The 21,618-nt window shown below is 35.5% G+C and overlaps 2 protein-coding genes across 2 annotated transcripts; both read left to right on the top strand.

Moving 5' to 3' along the window:
- Positions 1-2,688: 2,688 nt before the first annotated feature.
- On the top strand, positions 2,689-19,276 carry LOC125191692 (protein REDUCED CHLOROPLAST COVERAGE 2-like). The gene is made up of 23 exons (XM_048089098.2): positions 2,689-2,952; positions 3,071-3,132; positions 5,550-5,642; positions 7,384-7,456; positions 10,561-10,869; positions 11,108-11,172; positions 11,296-11,427; positions 11,553-11,594; positions 11,669-12,193; positions 12,284-12,441; positions 12,627-13,116; positions 13,315-13,377; positions 13,454-13,555; positions 13,949-14,269; positions 14,327-14,419; positions 14,508-14,609; positions 14,707-14,811; positions 15,355-15,488; positions 15,656-15,839; positions 16,071-16,202; positions 16,280-16,392; positions 16,711-16,792; positions 16,875-19,276. Exons 1-23 carry the CDS (start codon positions 2,883-2,885, stop codon positions 18,969-18,971), a joined length of 5,547 nt encoding a protein of 1,848 aa, XP_047945055.2. The 5' UTR covers positions 2,689-2,882; the 3' UTR covers positions 18,972-19,276.
- On the top strand, positions 8,185-10,547 carry LOC148927249 (uncharacterized). The gene has a single exon (XM_089057606.1). It carries the CDS (start codon positions 9,600-9,602, stop codon positions 10,092-10,094), a length of 495 nt encoding a protein of 164 aa, XP_088913732.1. The 5' UTR covers positions 8,185-9,599; the 3' UTR covers positions 10,095-10,547.
- Positions 19,277-21,618: the final 2,342 nt, after the last annotated feature.

Here is a 21,618-nt window from a genome sequence, read left to right as displayed (position 1 = left end):
ATGAAACGAGCAATTGGTATAGTATGGGGACCGCAAATGATATTTTACAAATATAGGAACCGTAAATGTTCGTCGCTTAAAGTATAAAGCCTAAATACACGTTGGGTATATATAAATCAGTGGTTGTCTCAAAACAAAATGTGGTGTAGAATTCATGGACCAATGCCTATGGGAGATCATGTGACTCTAAAAACAGTAACCAAGTAATTCCTCTCATTTCCATATATCCAAGAAATTCATCATGCGCTTATAATTCATCATGGGTGTCGAAATGTACCATACTACCGGATTTGTTGGCGGGAATTTGAGGAGTCACCCTGTAATTTTTGAAAATGAGGAGAAATTACCGATGAGAAAAGAGGATGCAATGTGCAGTGAAAAGTCAAAGTGAAATTAGGGCTTAGAGAAATTTTTATGAAAGTGAAAAGATAAGTCAAATACAACTATTAAATATATATTCCCATAATTTCTCTAGTGAAGTACACGTTGATTTCTCAGTCTCATTCCAAATTTTGCTTAAGTGTAGGAAATGGGCCAATCATTCTCTTCCCCTTTGATTCAAAATGGGCCCATCCCATGCCCATTTAAATAAGATTAGCCCATTCCTTCCAATTTTAAGCTAGAGCACATCCCTTCATTAAAATTGAATACAAAAAAACTCACTTTGTAAAAAAACGATACCCAAACAGAACTTAGACTCCCCAATGAATCTATGTCAACACATATGATAATTTTCTCTTTTTTTTTCATATTTAATTTTTTTTGGAATATCAAAAAAATAACAAAAACAAAAACAAATATTTACATGAAAAGATTTTATCACCCTAATTCGAAATCCCGAGGCATGTACAACGAAATTTCTTTCACGGTATATGCTTCCAAAAGGTTCCAAATAGATTTTCAACTTATGACCATTCACAACAAAGGGTAGAGAACAAGAAGAATCAACTCCCTGAATTTCGATGGTTCCATTAAGTTGATTGCTCGAAAGATGCAAGGACCAGTCCACTTGGACTTCAAACGACTTCCTCCTCAAATTTTTGTCTGGCCATAACTTGGTCTTTTCTTTGTACCTCATCGTGGCAACATATGCGTCTAGGCGAAATTCATCAAGCTCTTGGAGTTGGAGCTCTCTCTCCTCATCACACTTGCTCGGTTCCATACTCATCTTTTGAATGTCCCAATAAGCGCGATGCTCAATCTCAACGGGAAGGTGGCACATTTTGCCAAAAATGAGGCAATACGGCGACATCCCAATTGGCATCTTGTATGCCGTGTGGTAAACCCACAGTGCATCACTCAGTCTCGCACTCAATCCTTCCTTGACGGATTCACCGTCCTCTCTAACACATGCTTGATCTCCCGATCAGAGATGTCGACTTGGCCGTTGGATTGTGGATGATACGGGGTGGATAAACGGTGATGCACACCATATTTCTTCATCAAAGCATTAATTGTGCGATTGCAAAAATTTGTACCTTGATACTTATGATGGCCTTTAGTGCCCCATAACGGCTAAAGAATCCACTATCCAACTCCTTCCTTGCTATTCTCTTTGGTCCAAAGTGTCCCCCGCATGCTAATGAATGACAATACATTAGGATGTCTTCTTGATCGGGCTCGAGAATACACCATCGAATTACTTAATCGACTCTCACTCGCCAAAGGTATGGATCATTCCAAAAGTTGTATTTGATCTCGCTACGGATCTTCATTCTTCATGCCTTTCTGCAATGCCTCGGAACCATAAGCTCAATTCCCTGCCAAAATAGCATCTTCTCATACAAATATTAAACTAATTCAAATTCAAGTGACGAAAACTAGTCTATCATCCATTTTCGAAACTGATGCAGATTATCTAAGTATGTCTTAGTAATGCGAAATCTTTGTTCAATATTGAATTCAACCATATGACACATTTTTAGTGAGCACGTATTTGCTTGGAAATGACTCACAACTATATGTGGGAACTTTTACCGCCAAAAGTCTTTCCGAGCATGTTGCTTATGCTCGGAAAGTGCTCGCTAAATTTAACATTTTTCAAACATTCTGACCTGTGCTCGAAAAGTTTTTGAAAAGGTGCTTGGAATTGACCAAATACCCAAAAATTTTTGTAGTGGTGTACATTAACTTGACCTAGTACCCCCCCTGCATATTAACTAGGCATGCATTTGTGTAATGAACTTGGACTGGAAAGACATCACTAGATTGGGAAGACATCACCAGTATTTGATCTGATTTTATATCCTTCCAATGGTATGATAAGAAGAATGGAGTCCACTTATTTTGATTTGATCCACTCGTTAGATTTCCAATTGCGCATATGAAGTAATGTGCATGAGACAAAATTCTGTGTATCTATGTAACAAAACAAAATATTTCGGCATAAGCTCAAAACTTATTTTAAACATAATTTTCCTTGCAAAATTCAACAGAAATAATTAGTTTAATAGGAGTAGCTTTTAATTAGTATGAATTTATTTTAGTTATATTTTGATAATATGTTATAATAAATTTGTAGTTTCAATTAAAATTCATGATTTAGATTTACTAGATGAATTTTTAAGAAATCAAATTTATTTTAAAAGGTGGGGCCCGCACCATCTCTGGTGCGCTGAAATTGCAGCCTTTCATTCTTATTGGGTTATGTATATAAGAAAAATAGGATTGGGGGTAACATGTTACCTTATCCTCCTATCTTTTCCAATATCTCTCTACTCCTCAACGATGTAATTATTTCATCTCTTAATTTCATCTTCCCTTCATTCATTTTTTCATCGAGTTTAACGGCTACTTCTTGCTCAGTGTTTCTTACAAATTTGTTTTTGAGATTCACATTATATATATACATATACACGTATACATAAGCAAGCATACGATTAATGGCTCCTAAAGCGGGAAAGACTAAACCTCACAAAGCCAAAGGAGACAAGAAGAAGAAAGAAGAGAAAGGTTGGTTTCATATCTTCTTTTTTTTTTAATACATTTTCTTGAAATTTTATAATCAATAAGGTGGCAAAATCATAAAATAATCATTCACTCAAATTATTCTTAAATTTTGTTTTTGCAGTTTTACCAACTGTGATAGAAATAAGTGTAGAGACACTTGAGGATTCACAGGTGACATTAAAGGTATGTATTACTATGTTTCATTCAATTCCCCACTACAATGTGTTTTATATGAATTTATGATGTTATACTTGGATTTTGAAATACTAAATTTCTCGGAAATATTTAATTCATCTCCAACTAGTCGTCCAAATGCATGAACGTGCCAAGTAAAGAAATAAGTACATCACTCACTGGTTTAGAAAATTCTCATTATTCTGCTTATTAGACTTTACTAATTAAATTGATTATATTTTTATAGTATTTGAATCTCTAAATTGCTGCACACTCTTTTTTTTTCAGTGTATTAATACAGTCCAACGCCTACGTTGGTGTGACATGACGTGTTCGTTAATTTAATTACGGCCACCGCAATTTCTTTTTAAGATATTAATGCATTTCACCATGCTACTATATGTTTTCACATTATTCATTAATTTACTATTGACCAATCTACAATTGTGTTAGGTGATATTATTTATATTAAGAATAAGATAATTGATTTTTAGTGCTCAAATATCGTAGATGTGATATTCATTACGTTAATGAATGTAATTGAACATTAACTATAATTTAATTATCATCAGTAGGTAATTGTCACCCACAGGCCACGTACAAGAGAGTCTTTCGTCTAATATACTTTCATTTTATTTCTTATTTTAATTATTCGATTTGTGTCATGTGAAATTTCTTGACCTAACTTAGGACAAAATTACTGGAACCAATACACAATCGTTGTCATATTTAAGATTCAGTGGCTCGATATGTAGTTGGACGAGTTATATCACCGAATTCATGGTGATATAGCACTGATATTTGTAAGTGTAAACGAAGTGATTCATAGTGTTTAAGAGTTGTGGATAATATAAAAATGCGCAAATAAGTATTGAGTACTCACCTTTCTACCTCTCGTAAATTGAATAATTCTCACTTTTAGGAAAGGAAGTCATCGATTTTTTTTGTCGATAATCCTACGCTTAACAATTGTGTTATTTAACCCCTCGTACAATATTTTATACTCCAGTGAAGCTTTCCTTTTTTTTTTTCTTTTTCTTTTTTATAGAAGATCAAATATTTATGTACTCCAGTTTAGCTCTTTGTGATTTTGTTTCCTCGATTAATAGGCTTATACTTTCTTTGAAAATACCAATGTAAAATACAATGAATTATCTGCTGTGTAGCAATTTATTACTCCCCCGTCTACGAAAAATAGAGCACATTTGTCATTTTTTTGTCCACGAAAAATAGAGCGCATTTAAACAAGGAATGTTTTCAACAACTTCACTCTTATTGTTTTCCATTACTAATAATATGGACCTTACATTCAACTAACATTACTTCTCTCTTACTTTTTTCACTTCTTTATTTTTTTCTCTTCTCTCTTACTAATAATATGAACCCCACATTCTACTAACACTACTTTTCTCTTAGTACTTTTTTTTCCTTCTCTCTTACTTTATCAATTCTATATTAAAACTCGTGTCATTCACAATGTGTCCTATTTCTCGTGGACGGAGAGAGTATTTATGTTAGTATTTTGAAGAAAAAATTATCTACGCATAACATCACATGTTTTCATTATTTTTTCAAAAGCAAATATGTTTTCACGAGAAGAAGACTTACTAGTAAATTACTGTATAAGCGTAAACGTCCAGTGATCCTTTTATTGTGTGTGTGTTTAACTCAAATGTGTATGGTAATGTGCATCAGACGCCACCGTTTCAATGCTAATTGATGATGTATTTCTCTCTGCATGTATGTACTGTGTGCATCTATTTCATAAATTAAGAATAACTTAAGTATTTAAGTTGCTCCTCATGAGTCATGTAGATGCAGTAACATAGTGTACATAATTGGTAATTCCATACCTTATTTAATACTCTTCCGTCCCCGATTAAGAGTCACACTTTTTCATTTCAGTATGTCTCCAATTAAGAGTCACACTTCATTTTTTACCATAAATAGTAAGTAGGTCCCACATTCCACTAACTCAATTCACTCACATTTTATTACAAAACCAATATAAAAAAATAGGTCTCACATTTCACTAACTTTTTCAACCAACTTTTCTTTACATTTCTTAAAATCCGTGTCCGATCAAAGTGTGACTCCTAGTAGGGGACGGAGGGAGTACTTAATCTTACTACGTGTAAGTCTAAAAAACAACTTTAAATTTCGTCTCAGTTTATATGAATTTGATATCTAAATGGAATGGGTTTATTAGGCATGTTGACTTAAATTTATAAATAATATTGCTTTTCTATTTATATTTATCTAATAAGATTAGGCAATTTTTTCTTTTATAAGTTGAGCCTATTTTCTACTAAAATATTTTAATCATTTTTTTTAATTCTAACAAATTTATTATTTTTTGTTTTTAAGATTATTTAGAGGACAAATAATGCATTATTTTAACAGCAAATTCATTCATTGAATTGCAGGGAATATCAACAGATAAAATCCTAGATGTCAGAAAGCTATTGGCTGTCAATGTTGACACGTGTTACTTGACCAATTATTCTCTGACCCACGAGGTATATTTGTGGTTTTATTACTCAGGCCAAATTATATTGGGAATTCGTACTACACATATATTATTGCTGTGCGTAAATAGCCAAAAATTAGTATTACGCTCTTGGTTCCGCGATAAGTGAAAATTTAAGAAAATAATATTTATTGAATTAAGTGGAGTGAATAAAATATAAAAGAGGAAAAAGTGGAAAAGATAAAAAAGATAATAAAATAAGAAAAAAATGATAAATTAATATAAAAAATAAAATAAGAGAGATAAATATGTTGTTTTTATCTAAAAAAGGAAATTAAACACTTATAGTGGTATAACAAAAATGGAAAGTTAATCACTTGTGATGAGACAAAGGGATTATCTATTTTTGCTCAATTCAGATTTTTAGTATGATTAAAATTTTCGGCAAAATTATTATGTTATAAAGAAATAAACGAACTTTGAATGTAGTAAAAAACTACACTAATTTTTAGATCATTTTGTTTGTAGCACCTTTAAAACTACACAATGTTTGAACGTGGTAAAAATAATTACACGAACAAGAAAAGTGTTAATAAAATACACTAAGTTTTAGATGATAGCATCTTAAAAATACTAATGATTCAAAAATTCCTTTTTTTTATATCTACAGTCTCTACCATTCTCACATTTTCACGGCAAATTAATAATACTAAAATTCATTGCTAAAGTTTGATATAATTTCATATTCATAGTTACTGATGTTTAGATTATAAATTGGAAAAATGGGAAATAAGATACAAATTCAAAGCAACGTCTAATAAAATTGAGTCATTATGACAATTACAATCAATCAGTTTTTGTATATTACATCCCATGAAAAAACTTAAAATTTGACAATCAAAAGTAAAAGTACATTATTAATGTGCTATAAATAAAATTATAAAAAATTAATGTAATTTTTTTTTACCACATTCAAAGTTTGTGTATTTTTACAACATTAAAGTTCTTCTATAAACTATGTGGAACCGACGGTAAGATGAGGTAGACATCCCGGTCACCACATAGAATCAATTTCATCAGAAAATTTAATCATGCTAAAAACGTGAATTAGTCAAAAGTTAGGAGCATATTTTTTCACCACATTTAAAGTTCGTGATAAAAACTAAAAATTGGTAGAATGTTTTTTTACTATTTACCCTACTATTTTTAGTATTACGTATTCCCGCAACGAATAAATAAATCTATTGAAATCAAATACTCTACTTTAAAACTCCTATAAGAATAAGATATCGTGTTAGTTTTGGTTTATGATGCAAGCCTCCAACAAGCAAACATATATACTCCTACCACCCAAATATAATATACTTTTGTAATTTTGGCTCACCCATCAAAATTAGTCTACTTTTATTTTTAAGAAGTTTGTAATTTTATTGAGATTTAGATACATTTTTGACTAACAAATTCCAATTATTTTTTATTTCTATATCTCTTATATTCTTCAATTTTGCATTAATTCTATGTTATTCCTAAATTTTCTATTTTTAAAGGATGGACTATAAAATTGTCAGATGATCAACATGTGACTATACAAAATCCTCGTGATCATATCAAATGTTAGGAAAATAGTTTCATCAAAATATCATAATTAAAATTAGAAAAATACACCACAGACAATAAATTTGTACGTTTCCAAGGAATAGGATATACACTACATAATTAACAAAATATTAACAAAATGCTGATAGTTCTTATCTACCTATAACTAAGTTTCGATTAATTGTTGGAGCCAGGTCCGCGGTGCAAGATTAAATGATTCAGTGGAGGTTGTGACTCTCAAACCAACTCAGCTTACCATTGTTGAAGGTATGTTATAAACGCATAAAATGCAGTTTGCGTTTGAGTCCATTGTTACACAATCTTTAAATTCCAATTTATTTAACTATAAGGCCATGTTTGGTTTGCGGGAAAGTAAAGTTCGCAAGAAAAATGATTCCTAGGAAAATGAATCTCGAGAATATGATTTCTAGTAACTTTACTTTTCTGTGTTTGAAAAATATCAAGATTTTAAATTTATATTTAATTTAAACACCAAACTAAAAATATACTTATTATTATTTTTATTTAAAAAAATAATATTATAAATTTTTAATAAACTATTAATTATAAATAATAATTATTATATTATTATAGTATTTATTATTACTATGAATAGTTTAAACATGGATCATCTGTCTTAATATATAATAATATAATTATAATTATAGTTACATGAAGTATTATACACATTTATTATAATGATAAATATAATAATTATTATATTATAGTTATAATTGAATAAATTTTATAAATTAAAATTGCACTATGAATTTATTGATTAATTATTAATTTATAAAATATAATAATTAGTAGTATTTATTATAAAATTTATATTATATCATTATATTTTAATTATTTAATAAATTATTAATTATGAATTATTATAAAATATAGTTATAATTATGATAATTTTAATTATAGTTATTTATTATAGTGAAATTAAGTATGATTTATAATTTTAAATTATTTTAAAAATATTGTAATTAATAATAATAATAATAAAAAAAAACTATATTATATTGCTTAAATATGTAAGAATCCTAGAACTGGGAAAAAGAATACCAAATAAAAGTTAGGATTCAGAATCCTGGAAAGTTGTACTAACTTTCCTTGTTCTCGGATTCTGATTACTTTTCCATTTTGATTAAAAAACCGAAACAAACACAAAAATTTAAAATTTAAGGAATCAGATTACTTTCCCAGACAGAATCCTGACAACCAAACATGGCCTAAGTGTTTCATGGATATTTCGTAGTAAGATTGTTTCTATCAATTAATGGTAGTTATATACTCCCTCCGTCCACTTTAGGAGTCACAGTTTACTACTTTTGCGTGTCTCACTTTAAGAGTCCCGGTTGAAATATTCCATAATTGGTAATAAGCCCCACATTCCACTCACCTTTTTCCACTCACATTTTATTATAAAACTAATATATAAAAGTAGGACCCACATTCCATTATCTTTTTTCACCAACTTTCCTTTATATTTCTTAAAATCCGTGTCAAACTCAACCGGGACACCTAAAGTGGGAAGGAGGGAGTAAGTACTCCCTCCGTCCCAGAGAATTCGTCCCAGTATTCCATTTCGGACCGTCCCACATAATTTGTCCCACTTCACTTTTACCATTTTTGGTAGTGGGCCTCATATTCCACACTAACTCATTCATACTCACATTTTATTATAAAGAGTAAAGGCCAAAATTGGTCCTGAACATATGGTCATTTTACGTTTTTGGTCCTAAACATTATCTTTTGGATTTTTTTGTCCTGCACATATAGAACTTTGATCATTTTGGTCCTCCGTCAATATTTCCGTAAGAAACTAACGGTCAACGGGTTTAATCCTGATTTTGACCAAAATTAACATTTTAATTCTAATTTTTTACTCCTTAATTAATTCACTAACTATTATTATAAATATTTTAAAATTAGAAAATTAGAATTTAAAATAGTATTTTTTACTCCGCCGCGCAGATCTGTTCCGCCGCCGTTGGTGGCGGCGGCTGCTGATCTACCAACTCGGCAGTGAAATAGATATATAAATATGAAATATCTTCATCATCAAGCTTCAAGAAACAAAATCCAAAATTCGTGCATGCTAGGGAAAGATCGAGAAAGAAAGAAATCAAATTCAAGCCTGGGAACTGTAATGGCACATCCAAACCCAATAAACAAATAATTATTCTTGAGATTATTTACTCGCAAGCACTGTTAAATTGTGAGCAGAGAATCTCGATAGTATCAAGAATTGTAAAAAAAAACTAAAGATAGGATTTTTAAGTGGGTATTCGAAAAGTAAAAAAGAAAATCTGGGAATGGAAAATCCTATTATTGGATTCACGTTTGAGAAGCTCGCATCGGAGAAGAAATCGGCGGCGGAGGGAGGTTTATCGGCGTCGGAGATAGGCGGATGCGGCCGCACAATCACCAGGTCGTCAAGTGCCCTCGCTGCGACTCGCTCAACACCAAATTCTGCTACTACAACAACTACAACTTCTCGCAGCCGCGCCACTTCTGCAAGAGCTGTCGCCGCTACTGGACCAAAGGCGGCATCCTCCGCAATGTCCCCGTCGGCGGCGGCGTCCTCCGCAATGTCCCCGTCGGCGGCGGCTCCCACAAAACCAAGCGCTCCAAGCCTAAAACCAATGCCGCCGCCAACGAAGACGCAGAGGAAAAATCCACCGCGCAGAGCTCCAGCCTCACCACCTCCGCCGCCGCAGTCGCAACCGCAACCGCTCCTCCTACATCCTCCGCCGCGGAACCGATCCACACCACGCCGGATTCCGCCGTGATTTACAATTTCGCCGACGTGAGCTTCTCCAACGTGAATCCAATCGCAAACCCTAGCCTCGATCAGCAGCCGCCGCCAGCGGCGGCGGAACATATCTTCGCGGCGGCGGAGTAAAAAATATTTTAAATTCTAATTTTCTAATTTTAAAAGAATATTTATAATAATAGTTAGTGAATTAATTAAGGAGTAAAAAATTAGAATTAAAATGTTAATTTTGGTCAAAATCGGGATTAAACTCGTTGATCGTTAGTTTCTAGCGGAAATGTTGGCGGAGGATCAAAATGATCAAATTTCCATATGTGCGGGACTAAAAAATCCAAAAGATAATGTTTAGGGCCAAAAACATAAAATGACCATATGTACAGGACCAATTTTGACCCTTACTCTATTATAAAACTAATACTTTAAAAATATGACCCACATCCCACCAACTTTTTCAACTCACTTTCCATTAGATTTCTTAAAATCCGTGCCGGATCAAAGTGTGCCAGAGGGAGTAGTAATTCTATTTGCTAGTAGTACTATTTGTCAAATAAAAAGGGGTTGAATTTGAAAAAATTAAGTGTATGATTCCATGCAGAGGCGTACACGGAACGGCAAGCTGTGGATCATATTAGACGGCTTTTGGATATTGTCGCCTGCACTACCTACTTTGGGGATTCACTCCGAACCGGATCAAAAACCGGTACTAAAGAATCCGGTTCACCTGAATCGAATTCCGGTTCACATGATTTCTCTCCGAATCCCAAATTCACCGTTTCGCCCGGGAAGCCGGAGGTTTCGGCCGTCGCAACCGGACCAGATGCGGCGTCGGTGTTGTACCCTCCGCCAAGGCTACGGAAGTTCTACGACTTCTTCTCGTTCTCTCACCTCACCCCACCTATTCAATGTGAGCTCTTTGTGTTCCACATTTTGCTTTCTATTTCATTATGCATCTGATTTCATCAGCGCCTTGTATTTTGAACTCTGCTATGATTTGGTGGCTCGAGTTTGATGTACTATTTTTTAAAATTTGTAATTCTGGATTAACGAACAAGCTATTGCATTTGCATGCGTATATTGTGTATATGTTCTACTTCTATTTGTATAGCATCCATTTGCTAACCAATTAATCCTCAATGTTGCAGATATTAGGAGATCAAGTCGACCGTTCCTTGAGGAGAAAACAGATGAGGATCTGTTTCAAATTGACGTTAGCATCTGGAACTACTTGCTCACAATATGTTTTTCATATGAATTTCTGCTATTTTTCTCTTGCTGCACGGGGCAGATTGTCTGAGATGGGGTGTTTTTTGGCATCAATTTTGGAATGCAGGTGCGTATTTGCACCGGGAAGCCAACAACAATAGTTGCCTCTCGAAAAGGTTTTTATCCAGCCGGAAAGCGTAATCTTGTAAGCCACTCATTAGCTGGTCTCTTGAAGCAGATAAGCAGAACTTTTTATTCTGTAAGTGAAGACAATACTTGATCCTGTTAAGCTTCTCCTATTCTCGAAATTCTGCAATTCAATTCTGTTTGCATATGCCTATTCTCTGAAGTTCATCTACTTCTGTTTATATCTATTTGGCTCAGGCATTTAAGGCTCTGATGAAAGCTTTCACCGAGCACAACAAAGTGAGTGATTTACAACTTAAAAACCTGAAAATGATTTTTTGGACACATGAATAACACTACCTGTAATCTCTCAGTTCGGGAATCTTCCGTATGGTTTTCGAGCAAACACTTGGTTAGTACCCTCTGTTGTTTCTGAGAATCCCTCTATATTCCCTCCCCTTCCTATTGAAGATGAGAGTTGGGGAGGAAGTGGAGGCGGACAAGGAAGAGACGGGAAGCACGACTACAGGCCATGGGCAAAGGAGCTCGCTATCTTGGCAGCAATGCCATGTAAAACATCTGAGGAGCGTCAGCTAAGAGATAGGAAAGCCTTTCTCCTTCACAATTTACTTGTTGATGTTTCGGTTTTCAAAGCTGTTGCTGCAATAAACCATCTAATAGAAAACAATCAGCAGTCTGCGAGTTATCCTGGTTCATCAATATTACATGAGGAAAGAATTGGAGATCTACTCATTAGCGTAGCAAAAGATCCCCCAGATGGAAGCACCAAGTTGGATAGCAAAAATGATGGGAGCAAGGTTCTTGGAATTACACATGAAGAAGTAACTCAAAGAAACTTGCTAAAAGGCATAACTGCTGATGAAAATGCAACCGTACATGTTCGTCTCAGTAACTATTAATTTTTCTCTTCCATTTCCCTGCAATGTGTGAAGTTATAATTCTTACTGTGAGATCATTGGTCCATACAGGATACTTCTACTTTAGGTGTTGTCATTGTTAGACATTGTGGACACACAGCCATTGTTAAAGTTGCAGCTGTGGTAAATTGGAATGGCGAAGCCATTCCTCAGGATATTGACATTGAAGATCATCCTGAAGGAGGAGCCAATGCTTTAAATATCAATAGGTTAGTAGAGATAGCTCTACTTGATATTTGTATATTTTTCAGATTCTTCTTACTTTGGAAAGACCATTCATGCTGTTCAAATTCCACATTGATAAAAACTGAGTTACTTTAACTACAAACATACTGTGACAGAGTTATGTGATCCTGGACTAATGAATCACTCTGTTTTTTACTTATGTTTCCAGCTTGAGAATGCAGTTGCACAAAGCCACACCCCAATCACCCAACACAGTTCAAAGAGTTCCGAATGCTGATCTGGAAGAATTACGCTCCAGTTGGCCTTTGGTAAGGCAGGTGCTAACCGAGAGTCTAAAGACACTTCAGGGTGATGATTCGACACTTAAAAAATCCATTAGATGGGAGCTTGGCGCATGTTGGGTGCAACACTTGCAAAATCAGGCTTCGGGTAAAGATGAGGCTAAAAAGAATGAAGACGTCAAAGTTGAGCCAGCTGTCAAGGGTCTTGGAAAGAACGGTGGATTGCTGAAGGATATAAAAAAGAAGTCAGGCAATCAAATAAATATATCTGACCCCAACAAGGAAATTTCTGCTAATTGCAATTCTGATTCAAACAAGGACATTGAAAAGGATGACAAGGAGATTATATGGAGAAATTTGCTTCCCGAATCATCATATTTGCGCCTTAAAGAATCAGAAACTGGTCTTCACCTTAAGGTCGCCTTTCTGCTTTGTCATAACGTATATTTTCTGTTTAGTTATTCTTAATCAGGTTTACATCTCTCAAGAGGTCATTTGGGAAGTTCATAATCTAGATAGGTTCTTTTGGAATTGTAACAAGTTGAAATAAAACCTTTTGATTTATAAATAGTGGCAAATTTAACACCTAATCTATCCGGAAATTGGTGGTTGCAGTCACCTGAAGAGTTGATTGAAATGGCACACAAATATTATGCTGAAACGGCCCTTCCAAAATTGGTAATCTTTTATTCAGAACATATCTTTAACCTGAAGTTGAATCTCGGAACTGATATTTATTATTTTCTTCTGACAGGTTGCTGATTTCGGGTCACTCGAACTTTCACCGGTTGATGGTCGGACGCTGACAGATTTCATGCATACCAGGGGTTTGCAGATGTGCTCCTTGGGCCGTGTGGTAATTTCATTTGGTTTTGTTGTTTATCTATAGTTGATGTCCTGATTGCTTTCCACTGCATACTCCTTATCCATCTAAAATGTCGACCCACTGTACATATTAGTTGGTTTAAATGTCACATGCATCTATAACCTGGATATTTGCCACTTATAGAAGCATACCATAAGTTTTGGGGAAAAAGCAAGATTTGCCAGGCTCAGGAGTTTTGTGCTTCAATTTTTGATGTATGTCATGAATTGCTAATATTGTTCCTCTAAACTTCTCAAATGTTATGTTTAGGCCTATAATGACTTTTTCCTCCACTGTTTGCCTTTTGCTAGTCTGACATTATGTGCTGTTGTTAACTCTCGTAGTTTTTTCCCAACCTATTTCCTTTTGAATCATCCTTATCAGGTTGAACTAGCAGACAAGCTCCCTCATGTTCAGTCCCTTTGTGTTCACGAGATGGTTGTTCGAGCATATAAGCATATCCTTCAGGCTGTTTTAGCTGCAGTTGATGATATTGCTAATATGGCTTCAGCTATTGCTTCTTGTTTGAATTTGTTGCTGGGGACACCTGCTGCAAAAAGCGGCGATGCAGATGTAAATAATGATGATGAATTGAAATGGAAGTGGGTCGAGACATTCCTTTTCAAGAGGTTTGGCTGGCAATGGAAGGATGAGGCACGCAGTGATTTAAGAAAGTTTGCTATTCTTCGAGGACTCTGCCACAAGGTAAGCTAATTTAGATTGCTTAGCTAAGAAGGTAGCTACTAATTTATTTATTTTCAGACTGGGCTTGAACTTGTTCCAAGAGACTATGATATGGACTCTCCCTTCCCATTCAAAAAATCAGATATAATCAGCATGGTGCCTGTTTATAAAGTAAGCTGTTAGTATTCATTTGAAAAAATTCAAAATATTTCTTCAGAGGATGTTTCAAGTAGTTCTCATAGAACTTGTTTTCCAACAGCACGTCGCTTGCTCATCTGCTGACGGACGCACACTTCTGGAATCATCGAAGACTTCCTTGGACAAGGGAAAACTGGAGGATGCGGTTAATTATGGAACAAAGGTAAGTTCATACCCCTGTCCTTGAGAGGCTTTAGATAATGATCAAATTATGCTCAGGAGTGAGATAACGACTATAATAATTATTTTCTCTTTTGTAGGCACTCTCGAAACTGGCTTCTGTCTGTGGCCCTTATCATCGAATGACAGCAGGGGCATATAGTCTGTTGGCTGTGGTGCTCTACCACACAGGGGATTTTAATCAGGTATGAGGATTCAATCCATAACAATGAAGAGTCCCTGATTAGCTGATAACATAATAATATTAATACTCTAGTAACAGGGGGTGCGTTATATTGCTAACTATTTAAGTTGCTAACTTGCTAACTCATCGATGTAGTGTATTAAATATGTCAACACAGTGATATTAAAATGTCAACACATAATATCAACCCATTATATTGAAGTTCAACAAAATTATGTGTTGACATTTTAATGTCATCATGTTGACATTTTTAATACACTGTGTTGATGAGTTAGCAAGTTAGCAACTTAAGAAAATTAGCAATTGATCACACCCCCTAGTGACAGTATATGCAAAATGTTTAGCCAAGCATGTAATGTCACAGAAAAGGGCAAGCTTCACACTCTTCTCCATTACATCTGTAGCTCAAAGAAACACCCATTCTTTTGCTGAACTATGGTTCGTGCACTTTAATTTGGACAGCGCTGAGCATGCCAAAAGTCTTTTAACTTTAAACTAGTTTTGTTAATAAACTTCTGATCTAATTGTTTTATCGTATGAACAGGCCACCATTTACCAGCAAAAAGCTTTAGATATCAATGAGAGAGAGCTTGGTCTGGATCATCCAGACACAATGAAAAGCTATGGAGATTTAGCTGTCTTCTACTATAGACTCCAACACACTGAGCTGGCACTGAAGTAAGTAAAGATATTCTCTGTATCTTTGCATTATGGCCCTTCTACATGTACGCATATAATATCACCATATATGGAAACAAGGGAACATGAAAGTATCAGATGGCTAAAACATAGAGTTTCTGGATATCCTTAATTATATTTTAACTGGAGAACTAATTTTTTTTCAGATATGTCAACCGTGCATTGTATCTACTGCATCTAACTTGCGGCCCTTCTCACCCAAATACTGCTGCCACCTATATCAACGTAGCTATGATGGAAGAAGGTCTGGGGAATGTCCATGTTGCTCTTAGATATCTCCATGAGGCTCTCAAGTGTAACCAAAGACTTCTGGGAGCTGATCATATACAAGTAATCTTTTTTTAGTGTTTTTGTGTGTGAATGGTGGTTATGTATTCATGTGTTGTTTCATAGGTCCGATTTACTACTTACATGGACCTTTTGCATTGTAAAATGATAAACCTTCGTAATAGAGGTCTTCCAATAGGAAGATGAGGGAAACTATTGCCTAATGGCGACGCCTAGAAGGCATAAGTTTTTTTATATACTGAATCTCTGCCCTTTCATTACTTTTTTTTCCAGACAGCGGCTAGCTATCATGCTATTGCAATCGCTCTCTCGTTGATGGAAGCATATTCCCTAAGTGTTCAACACGAACAGACCACACTTCAGATACTACAGGCTAAACTAGGATCAGAAGATCTACGTACACAGGTAATGCTTATGTCTGATCATTAAAGAATGACTTTTGGTGGTGACCCTTTTCTTTACCTTGTCCGAAATCTCTACAGGATGCAGCTGCATGGCTAGAATACTTTGAGTCCAAGGCGCTGGAGCAGCAAGAAGCTGCACGCAATGGAACTCCAAAACCAGACGCCTCTATTTCTAGCAAAGGCCATTTGAGGTTGAAATTCCATTCTACTTATTTTCTAAATTTAAATACACATGCTTCTTTGTCACTTTGCACGACAGAAATAGTTAATGGTCGTTCCATCTCACACTACAGATGAATGAAAATGTCTTAAAATTATGCAGAAAAGACATTGTTATTTTTTTTAATGAGTTCAGTAGTTAATGGTTGTTCCGTCTCTCACTACAGATGAATGAAAATGTCATAAAATTATGCAGAAAAGACATTGTTATTTTGTTTAATGGATTCAGTAGTCAACATTGATTCGAAAAGCTGATTTGCAAAACTTTTGTCGTTCTTCTCTGAAATTAGTGTTTCGGACCTTTTGGACTACATAACCCCTGATGCAGAGATGAAAGCAAGAGAAGCCCAAAAGAAGCAAGCTCGTGCCAAGGTTAAAATCATGTTTCTAATATATTTTGTTATTTTTGTCTTCTGTGGCATTCCGTGACCAAGGTATCATCTTTATTGTACAGCTTAAGGGAAAAGTTAGTCCAAACTCAGAAACAGTGGATGAATATCAAAATGGTGAGCTCACATTGGAAAGTGAACCTGTTGCAGAGAACTCCAGTGATAAAGAAAATAGATCTGGATTGGAAAACAAATTTGAGGCACAATTTGTGGACACGATTAAGAAAACCGATTCATTTCTAGAAGATAAAACATTGTTGGACCAAAATGATAGCATTGGGAAGGAGGATATCTCTGAAGAAGGATGGCAAGAGGCTAAGGGGCGCTCTCTTATAGGCCGCAGGCCCTCTGCTTCCAAGAGGCCGAGCCTTGCAAAATTGAACACTAACTCTCTGGTTGCTTCTCATCCGTCTAAGTCCAGAGGTAAACCAAGTAGTTTCAGCTCTCCTAAAACAAGTCCAAATGAAAATGTAGCTTCATCTGGCCCAGCTCCACAGGGTCCTAAAAAGTTTGTCAAGAGTGCTAGCTTAAAGCTGAAGCAGAACAATCCTTCTACACCAGCTAATAGTGCCAAAGCAAAATCGGCCAATGCAAAATCGGCTCCTAATACTCCAAGCCCAGCTTGTGGTGAAGTTGCTAAAGCTTCTATTGCTAGTTCAGTAAGCGTCCATGCTGCTGGAAAGCTTTTCTCATACAAAGAGGTAGCTTTAGCTCCACCAGGTACCATTGTTAAGGCTGTTGCGGAGCAAAATTATGGGGAGAGCTCTGCAGAAGAAAATCTGCAGGTGATCAAGGAGACGAGTAGGCCCGATCCAACAGTATCAATATCAAAGAAAGTGGAGGCAGATCAAACTCAAAAACTTGTGGTTGAGGTAAGTGAGATGAATAGAAATAGAAAGGAGGAAGATCAACGTGCGACTAAAGGTGCTTTTGAAAATTCCAATGATGCTGTAACTGATAGTGAACTAGAAATGTCAGTTCAAACAGTGGAAGCTGACAATGGGCACGAATCAAGCTCAGGACCTGAAACGCAAGTGATGACCGAACTTGAATCTCCATCAGACTCTAGGGGTACTGGCACTCAGTTGGAGGTTCATAATGCCTCTGGTTTGAAAGAAAAGGTGGAGGAGGAAGAGAAGAAGGCTGATTCATGTAACGGAAATGAAAGTGTAGGTTTGCTGACAGATGAGGAAGCGAACCAAGTTAATGGAAGTGTTGCTCCGTCGCCCACTGAAGCTGAAAAGCAAGTTGATACAGAGATTTATAAGGAAACATCCAAGAAATTATCTGCTGCAGCTCCTCCATATACTCCGTCAACAGTTCCAGTTTTTGGCTCTATAACCCTACCTGGATATACAGAGCACGGTGGAATATTGCCACCTCCAGTAAATATAGCACCTGTGCTTACAGTTAACCCTGCCCGTAGATCACCACATCAATCTGCTACTGCTAGAGTTCCATATGGTCCTCGCCTATCAGGTGGCTTTAACAGATCTGGTAGCCGTGTCCCACGGAATAGGCCTGCTTTGTACAATGCTGAAAACAATGGGGACCCAAATCACTTCAACCCTCCAAGAATAATGAACCCACATGCAAATGAGTTTGTACCTGGTCAATTATGGGTTACAAATGGCTATTCAGTTTCCTCAAATGGTTATATTGCTACACAAAACTGTGTTCCTTTTACCTCTCTGTCACCAAATGGGGTAGCAATAGCACATGATGGCTTCCCACTGTTACCAAATGGTACACCCGAAACTCAAGATGGCCTCCCACCGTTACCAAATGGTACACCCGAAACTCAAGATGGCCTCCCAGTATCTTCAGTAGATCCAACAGATTCTCCTGCAGAAGAGAATACTGAAGCTGATGAAGAAGTCAGCCATTGTGCCGTGTCAGAGGGGAATGGACAGAAATCATCAATCTACTCAACAACCATCCATTCAGAAACAACAAAAGTACAGGAAAATGTTAATGAAGAAACTCATTCTGAACAGACAGTAGAGAATAATGATTGTCAACCTGCAGGAGAGTGTACCAACGCAGATGCAGAATCTCCAGATTTTAGGAGTACGGACACGGTGGCTGTAGAAGGAAATACAATCAAACGTTGGGGTGATTACAGTGATGGAGAAGCAGATGTTGCTGAGGCAGCAAATTAGAAGGCTGTATATATTTAGTTAGACAAGTCCCCTCTTAATCAGAGAACGTTTCTTCCCTCTTGGTGAAAGTTCTGTATGAATCCAGGAGATGCAGTTTGATATCGTTCTAGCTCATTTGTTGAAACATCATCAAGTCAGGCATTCAACAGAGAGTTTTGATTTTGAAGAAGTGATGCAACAATCTGCCGACAGCTCAAACACTTTTCCGCGCCTTGCTTCAAGTTTTGTAATATTAAAGTTTTGAAGAGACACCAACTCCTCTTGTAATAACTAGACATAGATTCCAATGCTGCTTTTGCATGAAACTGCTCATTTTCAGCTTCCCTACAAGTAGGAAAACTTAAAAGAGAAAACAAACAACAGGAGTTTGAGTTAGCCTCTAGAATTTCTCTACATGGTTTTAAATAAATTTACGGGCAAAATCTCAGGCCAGCAAGCTGCAGCGGGAGTCCATGATCATGAATAAGGCTGGCGGTGCAGTGAGCAACGCCGGTAGAAGAAGCGCAGCGCCAGTAGGGTTGGTCTGCAAACTATCATGAGGGAGGGCCCAGAAGCAGTGGAAAACACCAGAAAATTGTAAGTACAATTCAACTAACTAAATGCTTAGAACATTTTCTCTAATTTATCATCCGAAAAAATACTAATGCACAGTTTTCGGCCAACAATGTTAATTTTTTAAAATGAAGGAACAGTTACAAGATTAATTAGGAAAAATTTCATTTAAATCATATATTCTCATACAAATAAAATTATATTCCCTCCGTCCCACAAGAATATGCACTTTTGGTTGGGCACGGATTTTAATGTACAATTGGTAGAGTAAGAGATAAGTAGAAAGAAAAAGTAATTAAAGTATTGCTAGTGGGGAATGCGTCCCATCTAATGCTCATTAGAGAGAAAAGAGTTTCCAAATTTAGGAAATGCATAAGGACTAAAACGAAAAGAGTGCATATTCTTGTGGGACGGAGGGAGTAATAACTTTTGTACCTTTGTAATTATATTTTCATCATTTACATAATATCATCTAGGAAATCGACCATCATAATGTAGAACAATCTCAAGTTAATTTTATCGAAAATTTAATCATCAAAAGGTACAAAAGTTATGGTTTAATTTGCTAGTTTTAAAAATCCTTCATTTAACATTGACCTATGATGGATACGAGTACTTCACGACCATTCTTGTGAATGAAACGTACGGAAGTTAGTTGATTATGCAAAAAGGCAGTTAATTTCGGTATGTGGAAGCAGTCGGGTTTGATGGTTTGTTGGCCGTGATTATAGTGAGGAGAGTGTGTTGGCTGTGTTATGAATTGGCAGTGTACAGACACCTCATGTTTGTCTTTTCTTATTGGTTGCAACATTGTTTCTTAGTATTAGTTGGCATCTGTGCACTGATGTTGAGCTTCAATTCCAGCTTTGTCATATGTTTCTATACAACATATTATTATTAACTCATTATTATCTGTGTCTATCTTCATTTCCTATAGGATTTGCTGGCTTATTTTACCTTTACCAAACAGTAAATTTATAGGTTTGTTCTATTCTGTGTCTTTGTTCACATGACATTGATGATTCCTTCTTATCTTCTTGTATCATCAAACCTACACCATCTAAAAATACTTTGCCTCTTTCCAACTGCCCGGAATATTACATATTCGTCGCTTTATTGCATCAATTATCAGATCCACCTACCGGTTTGAGGCTAAAATTTTGGGAGTGCAGCATATATATGAATGCTGTGATGCTCACCATTTCTTTACATGCTTCAATAATCTCCATTGTGTCTGTGTGTATATCACAGCTCTCTGTGGATTTCAGAATATGTTTCTTTATTTCATCTTTGGTAGTAGTATTTTATAATTTTCTGCTTTCATCTAAGATGTGAAACACACTTTCTAATCTTAAATCATGATGTCTCTCCTCTGTCTCTGGAGCTGTGCAGAACATAAGTTAGAAAATTTCAGCATTAACTAATGTTTTAAGTATTGTATGGTTTGAAACTGGGAAACGTAGAAGAATCACTGCATGATTTTGATGATTATGCATAGTTTTATTTTTATTTTTCTAGAAAGCTAAACAATGCGATAGATAGTATAAGTAATCCTGATTAATGATAGTATCATGTACGAAGCCTCCATGAACTATATCATGTCTCAAATTATTTTCTAAATAATTAAGATATAAATGAAAATGCAGCTAATAAAACCAATGTTAAAATATTCTCTATTTTCTGCAGGCTAATCAACGACACTCAACTTTAAACTGTTTTCATCAACTATATCGATATCAATTTAATTTATTTTAAAAAGATACCGGTATCCTAAGATATTTTGGAAATATACATGAGTTTTAATGTCAAATTAGTTGAAGATAGTATTAATTGATTGTGGACTCACATAATTAGTATGGTAACGTGTGAAAAAAAAAATCCAAACTTAGATATGGACTAATTTTGGTCGATAGACCAAAATGATAAAATGAGACGTATGCAATATATAGTACTTCCTCTGTTCTCAAAAAATATGCACTTTGGGTTCGGCACGAGTTTTAATGTAAAATTTGTAAAGTAAGAAAAAAGGTATAGAGAAATAGTAATTAAAGTATTGTTAGTGGAGAATGAGTTTCACCTCATTAGTAAGAAAAGA

This window comes from Salvia hispanica, chromosome 4 (genome assembly GCF_029641045.1).
Source record: "Salvia hispanica isolate PSC_SH4W2 chromosome 4, Shi_PSC_v1, whole genome shotgun sequence".
Classification (NCBI taxonomy): domain Eukaryota; kingdom Viridiplantae; phylum Streptophyta; class Magnoliopsida; order Lamiales; family Lamiaceae; genus Salvia; species Salvia hispanica.
The sequence above is the reverse complement of the archived record's forward strand: the minus strand, read 5'-3'. Positions and strand labels throughout refer to the sequence as shown.